Below are 21978 nucleotides of genomic sequence, written 5' to 3' on the forward strand. Positions count from 1 at the left end.
TCCCTATTATTTTTAGAGAAGGAATAGTTAATAAATATTGTTGTGCTGATCTGAGTGCCTTATCAAAAGACGATCCAGAAATATTGGCGCATGTGATTGTTGAATTTTAAATGTTAATAGTATGATTTTAAAAGTTATTCTATGTGTGATTGGTAGCCAATGTGCAGATTGTAAAAGTGGTGTAACGTGGTCATATTTTTTTGAATTTGTAATAATTTTTATTGCCGTATTTTGTATTATCTGTAGCCTTCTTATTTCTTTATTGGTTATGCCATGGTATAAAGTATTGCAATAATTTAGCCTAGAAATGATTAATGAGTGGATTAGAATATTGACAGCTTCAGGTTTTAAAACTTTTGATAATGATCTAATGAGACGTAACTTATAAAAGCAATTTTTAACTACTGAACTAATTTGGTTATGATAAGAAAGTTCCTGATCTAATGTTAACATAGAAACATAGAAAATGACGGCAGAAAAGGGCTACAGCCCATCAAGTCTGCCCACTCTGCTTACCCACCCCCTGTCTATGCCCTAATGACCCAATTTCCTTATCTTGACCCTCGTAGGGATCCCACATGGGTATCCCATTTATTCTTAAAGTCTGGCACGCTGTCTGCCTCGATCACCTGCACTGGAAGCTTGTTCCAATGATCAACCACTCTGTGAAGAAATACTTTCTGGTGTCGCCATGAAATTTTCCGCCCCTGAGTTTGAGCGGGTGCCCTTGTGGCCGAGGGTCCCTTGAGAAAGAAAATATCATCTTCCACTTCGACACGTCCCGTGAGGTACTTAAATGTTTCGATCATGTCTCCCCTCTTCCTACGTTCCTCAAGAGTGTAGAGCTGCAATTTGTTCAGTCTCTCTTCGTACGAGAGACCCTTGAGCCCCGAGATCATCCTGGTGGCCGTCCGTTGAACCGATTCAATTCTGCGCACATCTTTACTGTAATGTGGCCTCCAGAATTGCACACAGTACTCCAGATGAGGTCTCACCATGGCCCTGTACAACGGCATTATGACTTCAGGCTTTCGGCTGACGAAACTTCTATTGATACAATCCAATATCTGCCTTGCCTTAGATGAAGCCTTCTCCACTTGATTGGCAGTTTTCATGTCTGCACTGATGATTACTCCTAAATCTCGTTCTGCTGAAGTCCTAGTTAAAGTTTCTCCGTTCAAGAAGTACGTCCTGCATGGATTTCCGCTTCCGAGGTGCATGACCTTACATTTCTTAGCATTGAAGCCTAGTTGCCAGGTTGAGGACCAACTTTCCAATGTAAGCAGGTCCTGCGCCATATAATTCTGTAAACTGCATTCACTTACTATATTACATAGTTTATCATGTATCTCAGTTGGCCACCAGATCCTCAATACTACAGGAGGATCCCTCAGAAGGTACCCCTTCTTTTCATTCACAAAAGGACATATGGATGAATCTACAAAGGACTTCTATCAGAATGGAGCTTCATAGCATGGCTTTGATCGAATATATAAAGAAACAGATGATACCCAGAGGATTACGTATCCAAAAACAGCCAGGTATCTTCAGGGATAATAAAATCTTTTTGGAACAATGGGCTGCCATCCTTAATAAATGCTCACTGGACTTAATGGTCCTTATGGTGGCCACCATTAATGAAGTTAGTATAGAGTCCACCAGGGAGGCTGATGAACAATTTCAGCTCATTACTTCTGGACCCGATGCTTCTAAATTTCAAGATCAACTATCGGATCTCCAAACCTCCCTGGAGGATTTCCGAAAGAAACATAAACAGGGTAAACTTAAAAAATTGCAAAGGGATACCCAGGACTATGCTCAAGGGACTGTATATCCTTGGTTATCTTCACAGAACGATTTACAAGCTTCAGGAGGGACAACCACCCTTGTCAACAAACCCCCAAATCAACACCTACCAGGGGTTTTCTGAGGATAACCAAAGTTCAGCAAGTGGGAGTGACTCCAGATCACAGTCTAGAGATCGGACTTTTTTATACCAACGCAACCGACAAGGTCAAGGTACTCAACGCCGGAGGGGGCGGGGAAGAGCCCAATACAATCAACAAAATCGCCCGCAAACCCGTTCCAGCAGTCCCAGGATGTATTAGTTACCAACATCTCTGGGTGTTCTCTTACTGAGGAACAATCCCGGGTTCTCGGCAAAGGTTTATCCTTTGTACCCACTGTCAAACATGATCCCTTTAAAACTAGATGTGATCTTGCTCGGATCATCAGGAATCTCCAGGTCAAACTGTATTTTTCTGAAAACCCCTCTGATAATGACGTCTCTATTTTTCGCCCTCGATCGTCCTGGATTCCTCCGGGGTCCATGGATCCCCATATTGCCACCTTTTGGGATTTGGTCCTTAAAGATCTTGCCAAGCTAGAATCCAAACATCCTAAAAATTCTTTTATCAACATGACTGCCCTGGAATCTCAAGCTCTACAGGTTCTCAAACAAGATCATCGTTTGATTATTAAACCAGCAGACAAAGGGGGTTCTATTGTTATACAAAACAGACAGCAATATCAATCGGAGATCCTCCGTCAACTTAGTGACACTCAATATTATGTTTTATTGCATCAAGACCCCACTAAAGACCTTCGAATTGAGATAGGCAAGCTGATCTCTGAAGCTTTTCAATCTGGCATTATCACTAAAGCAGAAAGCCGTTTTCTCCAGAATCCTCATCCTCGAACCCCAGTGTTCTACACGGTGCCTAAAATCCATAAATCCCTCATCAGTCCTCCAGGGAGACCTATTGTCTCCCTGAAAAATAATATATTGGAACCTTTATCCCAATTTTTGGACAACTTCCTCCAACCTCATGTATGTAATGCTAGGTCTTTCATTAAGGATACCACGGACTTCCTGTGTAAACTTCAGTCTCTGGAACTCACGGCTTCTCAGATTTTTCTGGTTTCTCTGGATGTCGTGGCTCTTTACACCAGCATTCCCCAAGACCAGGCTCTGAATGTAGTCAAAAAGACTCTTCATTTACGCGAGGGTCCCTGCAGAGTTCCTACAACTTTTCTTATGAGCATGGCATCCCTGGTTCTTACCAGAAACTATTTCAGGTTTGATAGCTCGTTTTACCAACAGATCCAGGGAGTTGCCATGGGCACTACTGTAGCTCCCAGCATTGCCAACCTCTTCATGAGTCAATTCGAGGAAGATTACTTATACTCCAGTCCCCCATTTTTAAACATACAGGGGTGGATGCGTTTCATAGACGATATTTTTTTCGTCTGGACCAATTCTGAAGAACAACTTTTGGGATTTGTGGATTGGCTTAATTCTCTTACTCAATACTTACGTTTTACTTTGTCCTATCACAAGCAATTCATCAACTTTTTAGACACGGTGGTTTCTTTTGAAAATGGTAAATTAGTGACCAAGGTTCATCACAAATCAACTGAGAGGAATAACTTTTTGTCTTTCTCTAGCTGTCATCCCAAGCGCTTAAAGGCAGCTATTCCCATCGGACAATTTTTACGTATCAGAGGAATCTGCACCACTGAAGAGGAATTCAGGAAAGAAGCGTCTATCCTCAGAAAGAAATTTTTAGCGAGGGGTTACCCCATCAATGTCATCCACAAAGCCTAATTAAGGGCCAAACATGCAAACCGGGACCTGATGCTCAAGGGAAGTAGGAAGGAAAGTTCCTCTAACCAAATTTGTATCCTATCCCATTCCACGCAGTCTGCGGCTATAGCTGCCAGCATCAGATCCCACTGGCATGTTTTACAACTTCATAAGATCTTTCAAGAGAGCCCTTGTATAGCTTTTTCGAGAGGCAAAAATTTGGCTGAACATCTCGTGTCCTCAGATTTTCACCCCAGACCTCTACACAGCAGAGGTTTAGGGTATCATTCTCCCTGTGGCAAGTGCTCCGTTTGTAACATGTCCACGACTGGAAACCAATGGGTGCATCCCAGGACAAAGAAAGTCTACCAACTAACCTCGTGCACCACTTGTGATTCGAAATTCGTGGTTTATGTGATCACTTGTCCATGCAGCCTCACGCATGTGGGTTGTACCTCTCGCAACATAAGGACAAGACTCATTGAACACCGCAGCTGCTTAAAAACGGGCAAAACTACTGCTCCCAATGGTGCCCCATAATATGATGTATCAGCATGATTTTGCTCAGCTTCGTTGGTGTATCTTAGAACAGATTCCTGAAAATTTCGACGGGGATAAACAGTCTTACCTCCTCAAACGTGAAAATTTCTGGATTTTCTACCTCAGATCCTATCCTCCAATGGGACTGAATGAAAATGTGGACAGATGTTTTATCGTGTGATGGTGCTGGTGGCCAACGGATACATGATCATTTTCATTTGCCATTTGACATATTTTTCATTTTTTTCTAGTATTGTGGTTTTTTTACAACCATTTCCTTTTTATTTTTTTGGCCCATTTATATATTATTTGATTCGTTTCATCATACACATTCCTACTTTCGATTTTTTGTTTCCTCAACGTTTTGACGTCATCACGTCTTCACGCTGATACGTTCTTGGGCGTTGTCTATGCAGGATCTTCAGGGCGTCTTTAAAGTCCGAAGCCGCCATGTTTTATTTTTCGGTCCCAGCGATTTTGATTGCAACACGCTTGGGAACCGCAGGATTTTTTCCACCGACAATCCTAACAGTTTTTGTCGGGCTCTTTATTTACTTTATATACATATATCTATCTAAACCAGTCTCCGCTCCTGACGAAGTGGCGAAACGGAGCTCTGTCGAGTGGTGATATTCATGAGTGATTTCTTAAATAGTGATACTATTGTTTGATTGGGCTCCATTTGAGCCGGTGTATGAGTGAGTGTACTTGTGTATTTGTGGGGTACATGTGTGAATGTCTAGCATTTGCTAGCCAAGTATTTATCGTTTACTATTTTTTGCTTGGTGCGTGTGAGTGTGTGTTTATGGTGCTTATAACTTATAGTTAGTGAGAAATTGCACTTGCATTCTAAACGGTAGGATCTGCATCAGCACTCTATATTTATATTCATATGTATATTCTTTTTTATATGTATAAGTGTTTTCTGGTGCTATAGACTGCATTTGCACTTTATGTTCCATTCTTGCCATATTTTTTGCACTTTATATATATTTTTTTGTGATATTTATTGACCAGGTATTTTTCATTATGGTGCTATAGGCATTTGCACCTTATGTTCTATTTTTGTCATATGCTTTGCACTTTATATATATTTTTATACATATTTCTGTGATATTTATTGACCAGGTATTTTTCATCATGGTGCTATAGGTTGCATTTGCACTTTAGGTTGTATTTGAGCCACACACTTTGTATTTTATGAAGCACCTTGTATTTTGCACGATTATTTATTTATTAATTATTTATTAAGTATTTATGTATTTATTTCTTTCATTCGCATTTTACACATAGACACTATTACACCACACATATTCTTTTATATACATATTTATAGTATTTATTATATTTATTACATTTATTGTTGTGTGTATATGTTTTTTCACAAGGTGTGTACTTAGGGACAGTATGCATGTGTCGCCCATTTAAACCCCTTTTCCTTGGTGAAAAAAAGTCTATCCAGTTTTGGGAGGTTGTATAATGCAGTTTGCATTTTCAGACACATATGGACTGCATGATGTATGAGGCTATTCTCAATTAGACTGCGGTCTGGTGCTGGTCACCTCTTGAGATATCGCCTGAGCCAGAGGTCTATGCTCGTTTATGCACGAAGGGCTCATACTGATGTCCATTATTTATTTATCAATCTGTAGAATTGCCCCATCTCCTTAGACTTTTTCTCCCCAAGGATCAGGTGAATTAGCCAGTTCCTTTTTACCTTTATTACTCTTTGGATTTTATTGGCTACGATCCAGTTAGGGTTTCTTACTAGTGCTGTTTTGGTAAAACATAGTATTATACATGGTAAACATAGAGAAGCATTTTCAACAGGATGTCTAAGTTTGAGTTTGGGCATCTTGGAAAAGACATCCAGAAATCCATTAGAGAAAAGACATATTCTCAAAACAGCAGGATGTCAGGTCATTCTCAAAAGAAAAAGATAATCTAGATGTTTTGGTCCCTAGTATGTCTATCTTTTTTGCCCATTCTCTAATATAAAGATACCCACGTGAAAGATGCACAATAGCCAGCTTTTCAGACATAGTACCCAACTAACTTGTCCGAAAGGCTTGCCATCAGCTGATCGCAGCAGGGGAATCCCGATCAGCTAAGCTGGTTTCATGGAGTCCTTCTAGCTCAGCTGAATGGGGATTCCCCTGCCAGGATCAGTAGAACCAGCAGGGAGAACCACAATTCCGCTCTCCCTTCTTCACACACCCACTAATCCCCCCAGCCCCTCTCCACAGGCCCCCTCCCACAGGCTTCCCTCCTGCCGATTTTTAATCAGAAGGTATGGGGGGGGGGTATCAGTGATGTCAGAGGGGTGTCAGTGTTGTAAGGGGGAGTGTCAGTGAGATTGGGTACGTCAGTGATGTCTGGAGGAGTGTCGGAGGATGGCTGGGTGTGTCAGTGACGTTGGAGTGTGCCAGTTGATGGTGATTTTGGGGATGTTGGGGGATATTAGGGGAGGGGTGTAGGGCTCTGAGAACTGTGGATGTTTGTGGAAGGGGGCTGAGGGGGATTGGTGAGTGTGAAGGAGGGATATAAGAATTGTGATGCACTGGGAAGAGGAAGGCCCGCCATTCAGTGGGGCATCCCTCTGGCTGGCCAACTCCATAAGGAGGGGGGGTCTGGGTGGGTGGGGGTTTTCCAGCAGGAGTGACTGGGCATCCCTCCTGCCAGAGGATGTGTCAGCGTGGGTGGGGGGTTTTCAATATCTCGGGGGGTGGGGTTCCGGCAGGAGGAATTGGGCATCCCTCCTGCCGGGGGATGTCTCGGAAGGGAGATTTCCGACAGGAGGGACTGGGCATCCCTCCTGCCGGGGGATGTCTTGGGGTGGTAGTAGCAGGAGGAATTGTGCACTTCTCCTGCTGCGGACATTCGGGGGTGGGGCAGCTTCAGGGATTTTGGAAGGAGGGATTGGGCATCCCTCCTGCTGGTAGTCTTTGGGGGTGGGGGGACAGGTTCCCTGCCGCAGCCGCTAATCTGATTGCAGCAGGGAGATTCCCTGCCGTAATTGGATCAGCAGCCGCATCTATCTGAAATATAGACCAGCATTTTGCTGGCCTACGTTTCCGGCACCTATTGCAGCCCTAGAGAGACGCCTGGGCTACCTAAGCTCGCCTAAGGCCGCTTCCGGATGAAACCACACCCTCGCCTAGCCTTAGGCGGCCCTAAGCACCTCCCTAGGCTCGCGAAAATGCCTATAACTTTAAAAAGAACAAAAACTTGTGTCCAGATTGGCTGGCTAGACAGCAAGAGGATGCCTACCACCGCCTACAATTGGGACGCCGTTTATAGAATTTGCCACTTCTTTCCCACTTCCATCTATTACCTGTACAAATAGAAATCTTTCCTTACATGAAAGCAGATACAAATAGTTGTGTATATATATCTGTTATAAGATATAATTTTTGCTCATAAGTGATTAAAATATCAATAATTATTTCCATTTTTAGAGGGCAAGTCTATAATAGGACACCTTCTTCCAATGCTGCACTAGGGATGCCTATTCTATAATGGTGTATAAACCTGCACTGGCACACCTAAATTTGGGCGCTGCCACATAAACCAGAACGATGACAGGCATAAATGGGTGCACCAAAGTGCATCATGCAAAGTATGTAACATTGTATTCTGTAAGTTACATGGGTAAATTGGAGACATGCATTGCCTATCAAGGGTCAAGGTTACATAAGACAAGTCACCTAGGTAGTTTACAATATAACTACTGTACATAGTTAAAAGAAAGAAGAAAAAAAACCCTCACTCTAATAAAATAGGAAAGAAGAAAGAAGAGAAAAGGTAAAAATGTAACACATATTCTCCTAAGATGCCTAATTATAGAACTGCCTTTTTAGACGTAGGCGGTTCCTTATAAAATGACCCTCTAACTAGTTGCATTCACTTATGTGAATGGTTCTAAAATTGCCACCATAATGCACTCTCTGACTGACAATAACAGCAGGACTCAAATATCATAAAACTCTTGGTTGCAAATAAAAAAAGGCTTTTTACATATATTCCTATAGCTGTTTTTTCACTTCAAGATTGAAATAGTTTTATTTATTCATGGGTCCATCTGATTATCCCTGCACATTTATTTTCATATCTTCAACTTTGGCAGAATGAAATTCCTTTCTACCTAAGGAAAAATACTTTGAAAATAAGAACCATGAAAATGTTACTTCAAAGTTATGTTTGTCTACAGTTATGTAAGTAATAGGATAGATGTGTACTTGTAAATGTTTTCTTATTGTATATTCTTTATGTCCCTTTTTGCCTAATAAGACATTAACTTAAGGGTGCTTCAGGGTACAACTTGACATCTTTTTAAGACCTATGTAACCTAAACAATATACTCTACCTTCAGGGCAGGCTAACAGATGTCAGACTAGCCCAGCAGGGAAAGAGACAGCAAATGGTAAAGCTTTTACCTATTTATTGGATTTACTCAGCTACAAGGACATTTTCTTATCAATGCAATTAGAAAAGAAGCATACTTCTTTTGCAGTGACATTTTTTCATGCTTGACATGCTAAATTTACATTGAAAGTGTTCCTTTCTGTGGCTAGAAAACATATGCTAAGGCAGCAACTATCCAGAGAAGCACCTTTATTTAATTTTCTGCTTAAACCCATTTATAATAAAACTGTAGCATCTGAGGTAAGCTGTCTACAATAGTGTTATTGATCAATCTCCTTGATGCTTCTCTGTCTCCTCTGTCTGTATACTATCCTTTACCATGTTGAGTTGATGTAATGGCACTTTAATTTAATTAAGTCTCATTTTATTCACAAATAGATGGTTTGCTACTTGTGATTAGATCCTCAGAGTGTACCATACCTCTTAAATAAACTAAAATTTATGTTGTAATTATGTAAATGAATGCTGCAGATGCAATAACGTTTTTATATTTTAAAATAGATAGTACACATTTAAGTATTAGCCATCCAACCATTGTAATTGGACACTAGAAAGCCTACCTACATCTGGGATACTGTCATTAAATACAGATAGTTTTGTACAAGGAAATCAACATTTTACTTTTATTATCAAGCAGATGGTGCTATAATAATCTGGCAAAATGACTGAAATAAGACATAAATACAAGCCCCCTCTTCTACGAAACCGCACTAGCAGTTTCTAGCACGGGGACTCACGTGAGCATTGGGAGCAGTGCGGGCCATTCAATGTGGCTCTCTGCGCTAAAAAACGCTAGAGTGGTTTCGTAGAAGAGGGGATAATTTTAGAGTAATATGAAGGGCCAATTTTGATAGAATATCTAAGTCCAATTTGGACATTTCCTGCAAGATGTCCAAATTCGAAGGCAGGACAATGTCCATTTTCAAATGGGACGTCCATATGCAGTGGTACCTTGGTTTGCGAGCATAATTTCATTCCAGAAGCATGCTCGTAAACCAAAGCGCTCATATATCATAGCAAATTTCCCCATAGGAAAATGATGGAAACTTGGACAATTCGTTCCACATCCCAAAAACTTTAATAGAAAATACAGTACTGTACGTACTTGTATTGCAAGATCTCACTTGTTTTGAATAGTCACTGCGGGTCAATTGGGTGTGATGCTTTTATTACGTTCAGCCGCGCTCAACGTGAGATGTGCGTATGTTGTGCGTGCTTAAACTGCGGGTGCAATGTTACTCACTATCCAAGGTTTGACTGTAATTTTTTTTCAAAAATCGCCTACGTGGATGTCTTGGCCACTAAAACATCTAGACTGCCAGAACGTCTAGCTTTATTCGCCATTTTTGACCACAAAAATATCCAAGTTAGAAACATCCAAATCAACACCATTTAGATATGGGACCCATGTCAGTAGGGATAGCTTCTATCAATATTATTCCAGACTTTTGCACACTATTGTACAGGCTGCATGTTAGGCAGGCAGTTTTGTAAAAGGTTATAATTGTACTTAAAGCACTGTTTTACCCAAGGAAATGCCTTTGAAAATGTCTCTTTTTGTGACTTTTACTGCATGTATTTTATATTATTTTTTTCCAGCCGTGTACTGTTATAATGTTTCTCTGTTTATGTTCCTCAGGGTGTTCCAGGACCAGGGAAATATGAAATAAAAGGTCAATTTGAGAAGCAAGGGAATGTGAAATCACCTGCAGATATTCCACAAGTTCCGTTTTTGTCAAACTCTAATGTAAGAGTACGAGAATACAATTATAGTAGTTCATGAATTTTGAGGCAAAGTCTAATAGGTCCAGGGAATAGCTGCACCTGAATATCCATACAGGGGCTTACTCTGCTGAACTCCCTGCACCCTGCACTCTTTTCTGATGCATATAAAAAGTGGTAATGCTACAGTCAGTATGTGCAATTTTACTTATACAGGGGTAGGCAATTTTAAGCACATTTTTTTCATGCAGGTAAATGGCTGCCTACCTAGAAGATCTTTCAAAACTACTCTCCCTATTGGTCAGCATGATAATAAGAGGTATTATAACACATACTATATATAAATTAGTGATTTTGTGGCATAGAATGCATACAGCTAATTTATTCAAACCAGTGGAATAGCCATGAAGGGTGGGGGTGGAGGAAGGCCTTTGGGGGCTTAGGACCTCCCCATTTTTGGGTTTGGGTCCCTTCAAACTTGCAGCATCTTCTTAAATGGCTGGCAGGAATGCCAAAGCCCTGCCTGTCAAGGAAATACAATGCCTGAGCTGCTCCTCAACTCCTTGTGATTTGATTTGATTTTAATACTTAACATACTGCTAATAACCGAAGTACTATAGCGGTTGACAATTCTAAAAACGGCTCATTATAACAAGTTACAAACTTAATAACATCTCATTGTGCAACAACAATTATTCTTATACTAATTATACCATCACATCCATAGGACCCATCCCAAATATAATAAATCATCTAATTGCAACCCTCATTATCAAATCCACTCATTATCTATATAAAAGACCTCAATAAATAGCTGTTAACTATAGCATTCTGACTCTCCTTACTATCCATGTTATAGTGTTCATTCCACAATACAAAAATTTTCAGTAAAAAGTCAAAACATAACATTTTAAAAGTAGTTCGTCCTGTAATAGGCAACCAATGCAAATTAACTAACATAGGTGTAATATGATCTGATTTCTTTTGTCCAGTTATCAATTTAGCAGCAATATTTTGCACTGGTTGCAATCTTGCAAAACAATTCTTAATCCATTGTACAAGAAATTGCAATAATCTAATCAACTAGTTATTAAAGCATGTACAATCTTTATCAGATTAGGGGGTCCTTATACTAAGGTGCGCTAGCCGTTTTAGCACACGCTAAATGCTAAAATGCTAAATGCCTTTCTTAAACCCAGCTACTCTATCCACTGTAACCACATATTCTGGCAATGAGTTCCAGAGCTTAGCTATTCTTTTGAGTACAAAAAAAAAAAATAATCCTTCTGTTTGTTTTAAATTTATTCCTTGCATAACTCTCTACCTTGAAACCCATTTCTGGTTCAGGTAGGTCTCCTTCATCTTCTTCCATAAAGACCAAAGCAAAGAATTCATTCAAGCTCTTCGCTATGGCCTTATCCTCCCTCAGTGCCCCTTTTCAAGTTATATAACAAATACTCTAAATCATACTGTGTCCTGGACTCATGTCCCCCAGAAATTATGAAAACAGCTCCATTAGACTTTAAACTATCACTGTTGAATTATTTAACCAATAACCTAACCAATGGAAAATTCCTCACTAATAATGGTCATATCATAATAACCTCAATTCCAAAAAAAATCATAAAGAATCATCAACATCAATAACCAACTATAGACCAGTAGCATCCATTCTATTCATTGTGAAAATCATAGAAGGATTGGTACACACCCAACTGATGGAATATCTCGACCAGTTCTCTCTTTTGCATGAAACTCAATCTGGTTTTAGGCCTCTGTTTAGCACTGAGACAGTAATTGCGGCTATCCTGGATAATTTGCACTACTTGTTTAGTAAGGGCCTCAACTCCCTGATCATGCAATTTGACATGAGCTCTGCCTTTGACTTGGTGGACCATGGGAAACTGTTACAATGCCTAGATGCAATTGGAATCAGAGGAGAGGTTTCCTTATATCCCGCACCTACCAAATCCGTTTCAATTACGATCTCTCTGATACATGGAGCAATTCATCTGGCATGCCACCGGGGTCACCATTATCCCCTCTGCTCTTCAATGTTTATATGTCCTCATTGGGTGCGCAACTATCCCAGCTGGGGATAAAACTATTTAGCTACACTGATGACTTCACAATAATTATCCCATTCAATACCTCTATCTCAGAAGTCATCCCCAAAGCAACAGAGGTACTAAATTGGATGGAGCAATGGATGACTGAGTTCAAACTAAAGCTAAACCCAGAGAAAACAAAATTTTTTATAGCATCGCCACACCAACTTGACACTAAAGCATCACTGTGCATCAATAACCTTAGTCGTCCTATTCAACCCACTATGAAGGTATTGGGAGTAACACTGGACCAGAGTCTGACCATGAAAAACTAGGTAGACTCCTTGATTAGAACGATCTTTCTCAACCTCTGGAAGCTTCGGTCCATCAGAGCTTACTTCGATGTCTCATCATTTAGAATTCTGGTACAATCCCTCATACTGAGCCAACTCGATTATTGTAACATCGTCTACTTGGCACTCTCCCAGAAAAATATGTGGTGATTGCAACTGGTACAAAATGCAGCGGTTAGGCTATTTTGTGGACTGAAGAAGTTTGATCATGTAACACCTTCCTATCGACTTCTACACTGGCTGCCGATGGAGGCATGTGTGAAGTTCAAGTTTGGTTGTTTTTGCTTCAAAATACTTTACGGCTTAGCCCCTAAATATATAACAGACCTTTTCTCTTTCACTACCAACAGACATAGGAGAAGTTCACATCTGAACTTTGTTTCTCCACCGGTTAGAGGTTATAAATTTAAAAGTCATCACCAACATCTTTTCTCACATCAAGTAGCATTATGGGGTAAAGACCTGGAACAACTGCTCGTGCCTACTACTTATAGGGAATTCAGGAAACGCCTAAAAACATACCTGTTCCTGAAGTACTTAGGTAACTGACCTATACAATCTTAGTCCTCAACAAATGATCTTTAGAACTGTTATTCACTAACTCTGAACTGTGTTTATTCCACTCAATCTGTAATACCTTTTAATAATTGTAAACAGCATAGAACTTCATGGTCCTGCGGTATATAAACTGTTATTTTGCTCCTTGATGATCCAATTGTCCCGCAGATTCCCTCAGACTTTCTGCTTCTGATGTACCTGAAAAAGTTGTTACTTTGGGCTCCTTTTACTAAGCTGCGCTGGCGTTTTAAGCGCTGTCCCCCGCGCTACATGGAAAAACTAATGCCAGCTCAATGGAGGTGTTAGCGTCTAGTATGCGTGGCATTGAAGCACGTGCTAAAACCATTAGCACAGCTTAGTAAAAGGAGCTCTTTGAGTTTTTGCCTTTTTGGCAATTTTTTTTTCCATATCATTTAGCTGCCTTTATCAGTGCTTTGCATTGAACTTGCCAGTATTTATATTGCTTCTTATTTTCTTCAGTTTGGAATCTTTTTCCATTCTTTATGGGATGTTCTTTTGGCTCTAATAGACTCTTTCATTTCACCTTTTAACCATGCTGTCTCTTTTTCTCTTCTTTCCACCTTTGTTAATACATGGAATACATCTGGTCTGGGCTTCCATGATGGTATTTTAAAATAGCATCCATGCCTGATTTAAAGTCTTAACCTTGCCGCCAATCCTATTAGCTCTTTTTTAAACATTTTCCTCATTTTTTCATAGCTGCATTTTGGAAAATTAAATGCTGTATAGTAGATTTTTTTTAGTAACATCACTCCAGATATCAGCTCAAAATTTGATCATGTTATGATCACTGTTTCCCAGCAGACCCAATATAGTTTTATTTATTTAGATATTTATCCCGTCCTCCCAGTAGCTCAGAACTGCCTACAAGCAAACATTCACAGTGGAGTACATCTGGACAATACAAAGACTATACAGTAGTTTAAGTACAAGGACTATACTTCTGTACTATGCCTTGCATTCCACTAAGGACCAAATCTAAAATAGCTCCCCCTCTTGTTGGTTCCTGGACCAGTTGCTCCAAGAAGCAGCCATTTATTTCATCTAGGAATTTTACTTCCCTAGCACTCCCTGATGTAACATTTATTCAGTCAATTTTGAGGTAAATGAAGTCATTAAAAAAAAAAAAACATAGTTCTTAACCTCCTTTAAATTAAATTATCTCATCCATTAATAAGGTCAAGTGGCTGGGCGAGCCAATATTGGTTTTGGTCTGATAAATGCACGTATCCTGGGAGGTCAGAGCTCATCGGCGTGTATTACCTCTAGAATTACCACAGTTATCCAAGTAGCAGATGGAGTGATCAAAGGAACCATAACCGAGTTAACTGATTTACCTGGTTGATTTTGCCTGCATATGCTTACCTCAAAGATTAAGCCATACACATGAAAATACACATGGCCAGTACAGTGAAACTGTGAATGACTCATTAAATCAGTTATGGTTTCTTTGATCGCTCCATCTGGAGCTTTTTTCTAGAGTTGTGATTGAAAGTGAGCCTGCAGTGCTGAGCTATTATCAATAACTGCATTACTCCTATTTTACTGAAAGATCAAACATAATAGAAATTAACACCTTTTTAACAACTCTCGGATTCACAATACCAAAACCAGAGAAAAGGGCCACCAACTAGACATAGTTACCTTTTCACAAAAAGAAATCCCTGACCCAAAGATCAAGCACAGCATAGGGACCTGGGAAAAATGCATCTGGTCAGATCACTACATATGTAATTTTGATCTACATTGGCAAAAAAAATCACCCCAACCAAAAAATAAAAGAGCTGCTGAGCAGACGTCGGTGGGGTAAGCTCCCGATCCCGTTCCCACCATCAGCTTTTTTTGACCCCGGAGAGCCGCGATTTCGCCGCTGCATTTCGGCGATTACATCGCTGCTGCAATTTAGTGGTGTCTGGCAGATTTCGGGGCTTTATGACAAGTAGGCTGCCCCGCCGGGAGAGGGATCGCGGCCGCTTGGGTGACTCCAAGATGGCCGACTGCGAGTCTCCACCGCCGCTCCCGGCGCCGACCGCATGGGTGTCCGAGATTGTGGCAGAGGTGAAGCTGTTGCTGGAGGGATCCCTGACCTCAAAACTACAGCCTATCGTGGATAAATTGGACTCTGTGGACACTCGGCTGGAAACGTTGCAGGGAGAGTTTTCCTCCTACCAGCAGCGTCTCACCACTCTGGAAGATCGAGTGCAGCAACGTGAAGGGGATCACCAGCAAATGAGGGCTCAGCTTGTCGCCATGGAAGCTAAACTTGAGGACCTTGAGAACCGGTCTCGCCGGGGGAACCTGCGATTGATTGGCCTGCCTGAATCTGTGAAGGATGGTGAGCTCCATTCCTTTCTGGAAACTTGGCTGCAGCATTCTTTAACACTATCAACAGCGCATGGTCCCCTGAGAATAGAACGCGCGCATCGCTTGGGCCCGCTGGGTGAGCCTGGCTCGAGAGCTCGCACTGTCATACTCAAGTTATTGAACTCAGCCCATAAACAAGAAATTCTGCGAGCTATTCGTACTTCGGGGCCCCTGATGTATGACAACTCCAGGGTGCTGTGTTTCCAAGATTATTCTCCTGCTTTGCAAGCCAGACGGAAGGAATTCACTCCCATTTGCTCCCAGCTGTATCGGATGAAAGTTCCTTTTGCTCTGCTGTATCCTGCCCGCTTGCGGATCAGACATGCTGGTCAGACCCGCTTCTTTACTGTGGCGGCTGAAGCTCTTCGATTCCTACATTCCATGCAGGCACCAGACCCGGCTCCTTGACTGCTTTGGAGTTCGTTATTCTGTTTTAGGTTGAAATAGTTTGATGCACAGAGCCCTATGTACTGCCTCAGCTTGATATCTCCTGGGGGCCTTCGTACCTGCTGGCCTGCTCATGCGGGGGCCTGATCGTTGCAGTGTCTTCTTTTTGCTGGCATGCAGGCCTTGTCATGGAGCCTGGGGCGATGGATTGCTATGGACTTTTGTGGGACATTTCTTTTCCGTCTTTCGGGGACTGTATGGATGGTTGGGGGGGAGAGCCTGTTTGTGTTGAAGGGGATGCTATGTTCTTTATTGGAAGGGGGGGTACTTTCTTCTTGCAGTTGTTGACCGGTTGAGGGAGTGGTGTGTATGAAAAGGATAAGGGTGGGAATGTTTGCATGTTGGGTGGGTGGTTTTGGTGGCACATCTGGAGGCTCTTTAAGCCACTATATAGTGATTTAGAGCAATACATGGCTACGACTTGTGGTTGTCCATTTTACTGCTCAACCTGCTATTGGACATCACGCGTGTTATAGGACTTGTTTCTGTATGGGTTGGGTGGGATTTAAGGGTGCTTTCAGTTTGGGTGTGTATCGGTGGGATTGCTGTGAGTGGCTGGGGGTGGTTCTTATTGGTTTGGTTTGCTGGGAGGGGGAGTTGGGAGCTGTTCCACAGGACCCTTGGACCACTAGTGGGTCGCATGAGGGATGGGGAAGGGGCGGCGGGGGGAGGGGTAGGGGAGTGGATATGCTGGGGGTTTCTTCTGTTCTCTCTCTATTTTTTCCTTTTTCTCTTTCTTCTTCCTTTCTTTTTCTCCTTCCGTATTCCTGGTGCCCTGTGGTTGGCCTTTATCCTTTGGTGGATGCTCGGGTCTAGATTGAGGTTCTGGGAGCTGGTCGCTGGCTGGGACGGCCTTGCTCTCGGTTTTCTTTCTGGATTTTTGCCTGATTTTTGTCTATATCCTTTTTCTTATGAAGCCTCTTAGATGTATTTCCTGGAATATAAATGGTGTCACTTCGCCTATTAAACGACATAAGATTTTGAGAGCCCTGAACCGTCAGAGAGCTGATTTGGCCTTCCTGCAGGAGACGCATCTGTCAGCGGCGGAGCATGCTAAACTTCAGACCTGGTGGGTTGGTCAGCATTTGGGGGCACCTGCGAGCAACCGTAAGGCCGGGGTTTTAATTTTGATTCGGAAGGGGCTACCCTTTGTTATTCAACAGCAGTGGACGGATCCTGGAGGTAGGTATATCATCGCCAAGGCACTATTTAATCGTCGGCCCCTGATTCTTTGTAATGTTTATGCTCCTAACAACTATGACTCTCGATTTTTCTCCTCACTTATTCGCCTTCTTGGCCAACAGTCGGATGTGCCTTTGCTCGTGGGGGGGGATTTTAATTGTGTTCATGACCCCTTGCTGGATAAATCAATTCCTGCTCCCCAAGATCGGATGCATCCTACTATATGTATTTCTTTACTTTGTTCATCCTTGGACGTTATTGATGTTTGGCGGACGCTTCACCCAGGAGAGCGTGACTACACTCATATATCTAGAGCCCATGCGTCCTTATCCCGGATTGATTATTGGCTGCCCTCTAGCGCTTTGTTCTCTCAGATTGAATCGGCCACGATTGGTTCCTTTGACGTATCCGATCATGCCATGCTTTTGTTACTCTTGCATTTGGATGTCTCTCCACCGGGATCCTTCCGTTGGCGATTTCCGCTTCGTTTGTATCAGGACTCGAAATTTCAGGAATTCCTGCTTCAAAAATGGTCTGACTATCAACTCCATAATATTGCCCATCGGGCTGATTCTACGCTTTTCTGGGAGGCTGCGAAAGCGGTCCTCCGCGGTGAGATTATGGCATATTCCAGCCATCAACGTCGTGCTCGGGATAGGGAGCTTTTACAGTTGGAACGTAGGATTGGTAACCTCCGTCGGCTTTATAGTATATCTCACGCTCCCTCTTTGCGTTCCCAGCTCTTAGCTTCCCAGTGTAAGCTTCAGGAATTGCTGCATGCTAGAACAGTCAAGTCGCTCGTTTATTATAGATACAAATTTTTTCGCCATGGGAATCAACGAGGGGCGCTTCTGGCAAAGGTGGTCCGTCGTTCGGCGGGACGTACACATATCTTGCAACTTCGATCGGCAGGGGGGGGTTTGGTCAGGACGGATGCCGAGATTAATGCAGTGTTTTTTGACTATTATAGGAAGCTTTATTCACAGCAATCGGATTTAATGGACGGCACGGCATATTTGGATGGCCTCTCCCTTCCATGCCTGTCGGATAGGGCGGTAGCTAAACTTAATGCCCCTATAACGGCTGAGGAGGTGGCAGGCGTCATACAGAAGGGGCCCTTGTTAAAGGCCCCCGGACCAGATGGTTTCCGGATGGAATTCTATAAACTCCTGCTTCCTAAGGTGGCTCCAGTCTTAGCTGATACCTTCACAGCAGCCATTCAGGGGGGTACCCTTCCAGAGTCACTCACTTCGGCTCAAATAGTTGTGCTATTGAAACCCCATAAGGATGCAGCCCTCTCTTCTTCTTATCGCCCCATTTCGCTGCTGAATGTGGAGGCCAAGCTGTTCGCCAAGGTTTTGGCTAATCGATTGGCTTGTGTTCTTCCTGAGTTGATTGCTTCCCCTCAGGTGGGATTTGTGCAGGGGCGTACTAGTGTGAAAAACATTAGATCTATATTGGCGTCTTTGGAATTCGTGGAGAGAACCCAACTTTCTTCTCTATTGGTCAGCTTCGATGCTGAAAAGGCCTTCGATCGGGTCTCTTGGAATTTTTTATTTGAGGTTTTAAATCGGTATGGCGTTACGGGCTTTTTTCAGGATGCGATTCGGGTGCTTTATCACTCTCCTACAGCTTTTGTTTGGGCCAATGGACTTTGTTCTCCTTCATTCCCCATATGTCGTGGCACGCGTCAGGGCTGCCCCCTTTCCCCATTGCTCTTTGCTCTGTCGTTAGACCCTTTGATCCGTGATATTCAGCTTAATGGAGCTATTTCGGGTATTCGAATTGGTTCTTCCGAATTTAAAATCTCGGCATTTGCGGACGATCTCCTGGTCCATATCTCGGAACCCGCAATGTCTCTTTCCAATCTGATGACCACTTTTCAAGAATATGGAGACTATTCGGGTTTTAAGCTTAACCTTGATAAATCTCTGGCGTTGGCTACATCCTCGGTTTTGCGGGACTCTTGGCCTGGACCCTATCCCCTTCAATGGGCTTCGTCTTCGTTTCGTTATTTAGGGATTCTGCTGATGCCTCGTACGTCCGAGTTATATCGTGTTAACATTGATTCTTTGTTCAGTTCTTCGGCTGAGTGGTTTGCTCGTTGGTCTCCTCTTCCTCTGTCCTTGTCAGGTAGGATCAATTTGTTTAATATGGTCCTTTTTCCAAAATGGCTTTATACTTTGCAGTTGCTCCCTTTATGGCTCTTGAAACGGGATATTACTAAGTTACATTCTCTGCTTTCTCGATTCTGTTGGGGGGGGGGCGGCAACCACGGGTGGCGCTGCGTTATCTGCTCGGTGCGTGGGGAGGAGGGGGACTGGGGTTACCACATTTTCGGTTATATAATGCTGCCTGTTTGATGCGTTTTTTGGGGGAGTGGCTTTCGGATCGTCAGGATTTTACTCCAAAAGTTTATGAGAAGGAATTTTTTGCACCTTGGCATATTCTGTCTTTGGTGCACACGCCCCGTTCTGCCTTGCCGGCGGCTCTTCGGGGGAGTTTGTTGTTGCACTCGCTACGCGTTATATGGTCTTATGTGTTGGACTCCTGGAATGGTACTCCCTCGATTACTAGATACTTACCTATTCAGGGGAATCTGCAATTCAGCCCGGGCATGGAGACTGCTAGTTTTCGTAAATTGGCATCCCGGGACTTAACGTTACTTACCCATGTTCTCCAGGCAGATGGTTCTTTACTGTCCTGGGATGCTATGGTCCGGTCGGGTGTTTTCTCTGTGGGCGACTTTCTTGCGTTTCGGCAACTTCATCATTATGTTCGATCCCTCCCCCGAGCCGCTTTGGCTTTTCCTATTGAGGACAGATTTGCGGCGCTGCTGGATCCCTACTTGGAAGATGGGTTTACAGTTTCGGGTCTTTATAAGGACTTCCATCGATTATTGGGTCCGGCTGACCGCGCTGTCCTCCACGCCCGTTGGTGCCAGGATCTGGGGATAGCACGGGACGCGTTAGATCTCCCTTCCTTGATTGCAAGAATCCCGGGAGTTTCCGTTAATGCAGATCTACGGGAGTGTCAGTTTCGGGTTCTTCATCGGGGCTATTTTACGAAAAGTCAGTTATATTATTCGGGTTACACGGACTCTCCTTTATGCCCTAAGTATCTCCAGCAACCTCATTCGTTTATCCATGCCTTCTGGTCTTGTGTGAAAATCAAACGTTTTTGGCGGCAGGTTGTCTCTTATGTGGAGGGCGTCTTCGGCACGGCATTACCTTTTTCTGCCGCAGGTCTCTTGCTGGATAAGTATGAGGCCTTCCGCTTGTCTGATTCGGGTCAGCGGCAGTTTATGAGACGGGTGGGGGTCTTGGGGAAGAAAGTAATTCTATCTGTTTGGATTGGGGAACCTTCTCCCTCCTTTTGGGACTGGAGGAATCGTTTGCATGCTCTGCTGCTGCTGGAGTGTAAAGATGCGTCTTCTAGCTTACGACGAAGGCGGCTCTTTCTTCGGATCTGGGATTCTTACCTTTTTTCATTATCACCACGGGCTAGAAGTGACATTCTAAATTCCTTGTGACTTTTTCTGAGACCTGGGCTTGTTTTCCATCCTTGAGGGGCGCCAGGTATACTTCTCTTTCTTTCTTCTTCGTCTTTACTCTCTTTCTTCTTTCTTTCCGTGATGGTGTTACTCATTGTCTTGGGCAGTGGGCTATCTGAGTCCAAGCCTACTGCACTCAATTTTTCTCGTTTCAGACTAGGGGGTTTGGGGAGGGGGGGGTGGTGTGGGTGGGATTGTTGGATCTCCTATTTTGTTTCTGATGTTTTCTTCTGTTACTGTGGTTCTGACATATTGGTCTGTTCTGTGTTATTTGATAATAAAAATCGATTCAACATAAAAGAACAAACCCAACCACAATCACCAGAAGAGAAACTATAAATCCAATAGAATTCTGGACCCACTACGACTACAACTCAAAACTGAGGAAATACAAGACTTCCCAACTAAATGGGCAAAGTTTAGCAAAGAAGTGTTAGATCAAATAGCACCATTCCAAACATACAAAAAGAAAGAAAGGGAACGAAATGAATGGTTCGACTCTGAATTACTAACTCTAAAACAAGAGCTGAGAAAACTAGAAAGAACCTGGCAAAAAACAAACAAAGAGGAAGACAAAATACATTGGAAACAGAAAATGAAAAACTACAGAAACCGAATTAGAGAAAAATGAGCAAAACACTACGCATAGATAATAGAGACACCCAAAACAAATAGCAGAGAACTGTTCAAGTTGATGAACAAACTAACAGACACTACCCAAATCCTGCTACAGGGAAATGAATGCATGCCCTCAGCAGAAACACTTGCCACTTTTTTCAACAAAAAAATCATAGACGTAAGAAGAACCATACCTTCACCCTCACCCAACTTCAAATTCCAGTTTAGACCCCACGATAATGAAACCAGAGTAGACATGCTCTGGAACCATTTCGAACCTCTAAACTGGCACCAGTTCCAAACCCTATTCAATAAATATACCAAATCAAACTGCCTACTGGATGTATGTCCTTCCAAGACCTTGAAAGCAGCCATACTAGAGTTTAAAAAGGACCTATTTAACTGGATAACAACCACTCTTACTGAGGGAACATTTCATGAGGAAATGGGCCACATACTGATCACACCCATCCCTAAAAATAAAAAAACTCACTAGCCCAGAAAACCAACTACAGACCCATAGCAAGCATCCCCTTGTTCACCAAGATGCTTGAAGGACTG

At 42.6% G+C, this 21978-nt stretch overlaps 1 protein-coding gene across 3 annotated transcripts in view; it reads left to right on the forward strand.

Moving 5' to 3' along the window:
- STPG2 (sperm tail PG-rich repeat containing 2) overlaps positions 1–21978 on the forward strand; it is a 538570-nt gene that overhangs the window by 134686 nt on the left and 381906 nt on the right. For all 3 annotated transcript variants that reach the window (XR_004540512.1, XM_033957447.1, XM_033957456.1), the window contains exon 7: positions 10191–10298. Coding sequence is in view for 2 of the 3 variants with exons in the window: in XM_033957447.1 (XP_033813338.1) it covers positions 10191–10298 (108 nt within the window). In the remaining variant the exon portion in view is untranslated. The remainder of the gene's footprint in view (positions 1–10190; positions 10299–21978) is intronic.

This window comes from Geotrypetes seraphini, chromosome 1 (genome assembly GCF_902459505.1).
Source record: "Geotrypetes seraphini chromosome 1, aGeoSer1.1, whole genome shotgun sequence".
Taxonomy (NCBI): domain Eukaryota; kingdom Metazoa; phylum Chordata; class Amphibia; order Gymnophiona; family Dermophiidae; genus Geotrypetes; species Geotrypetes seraphini.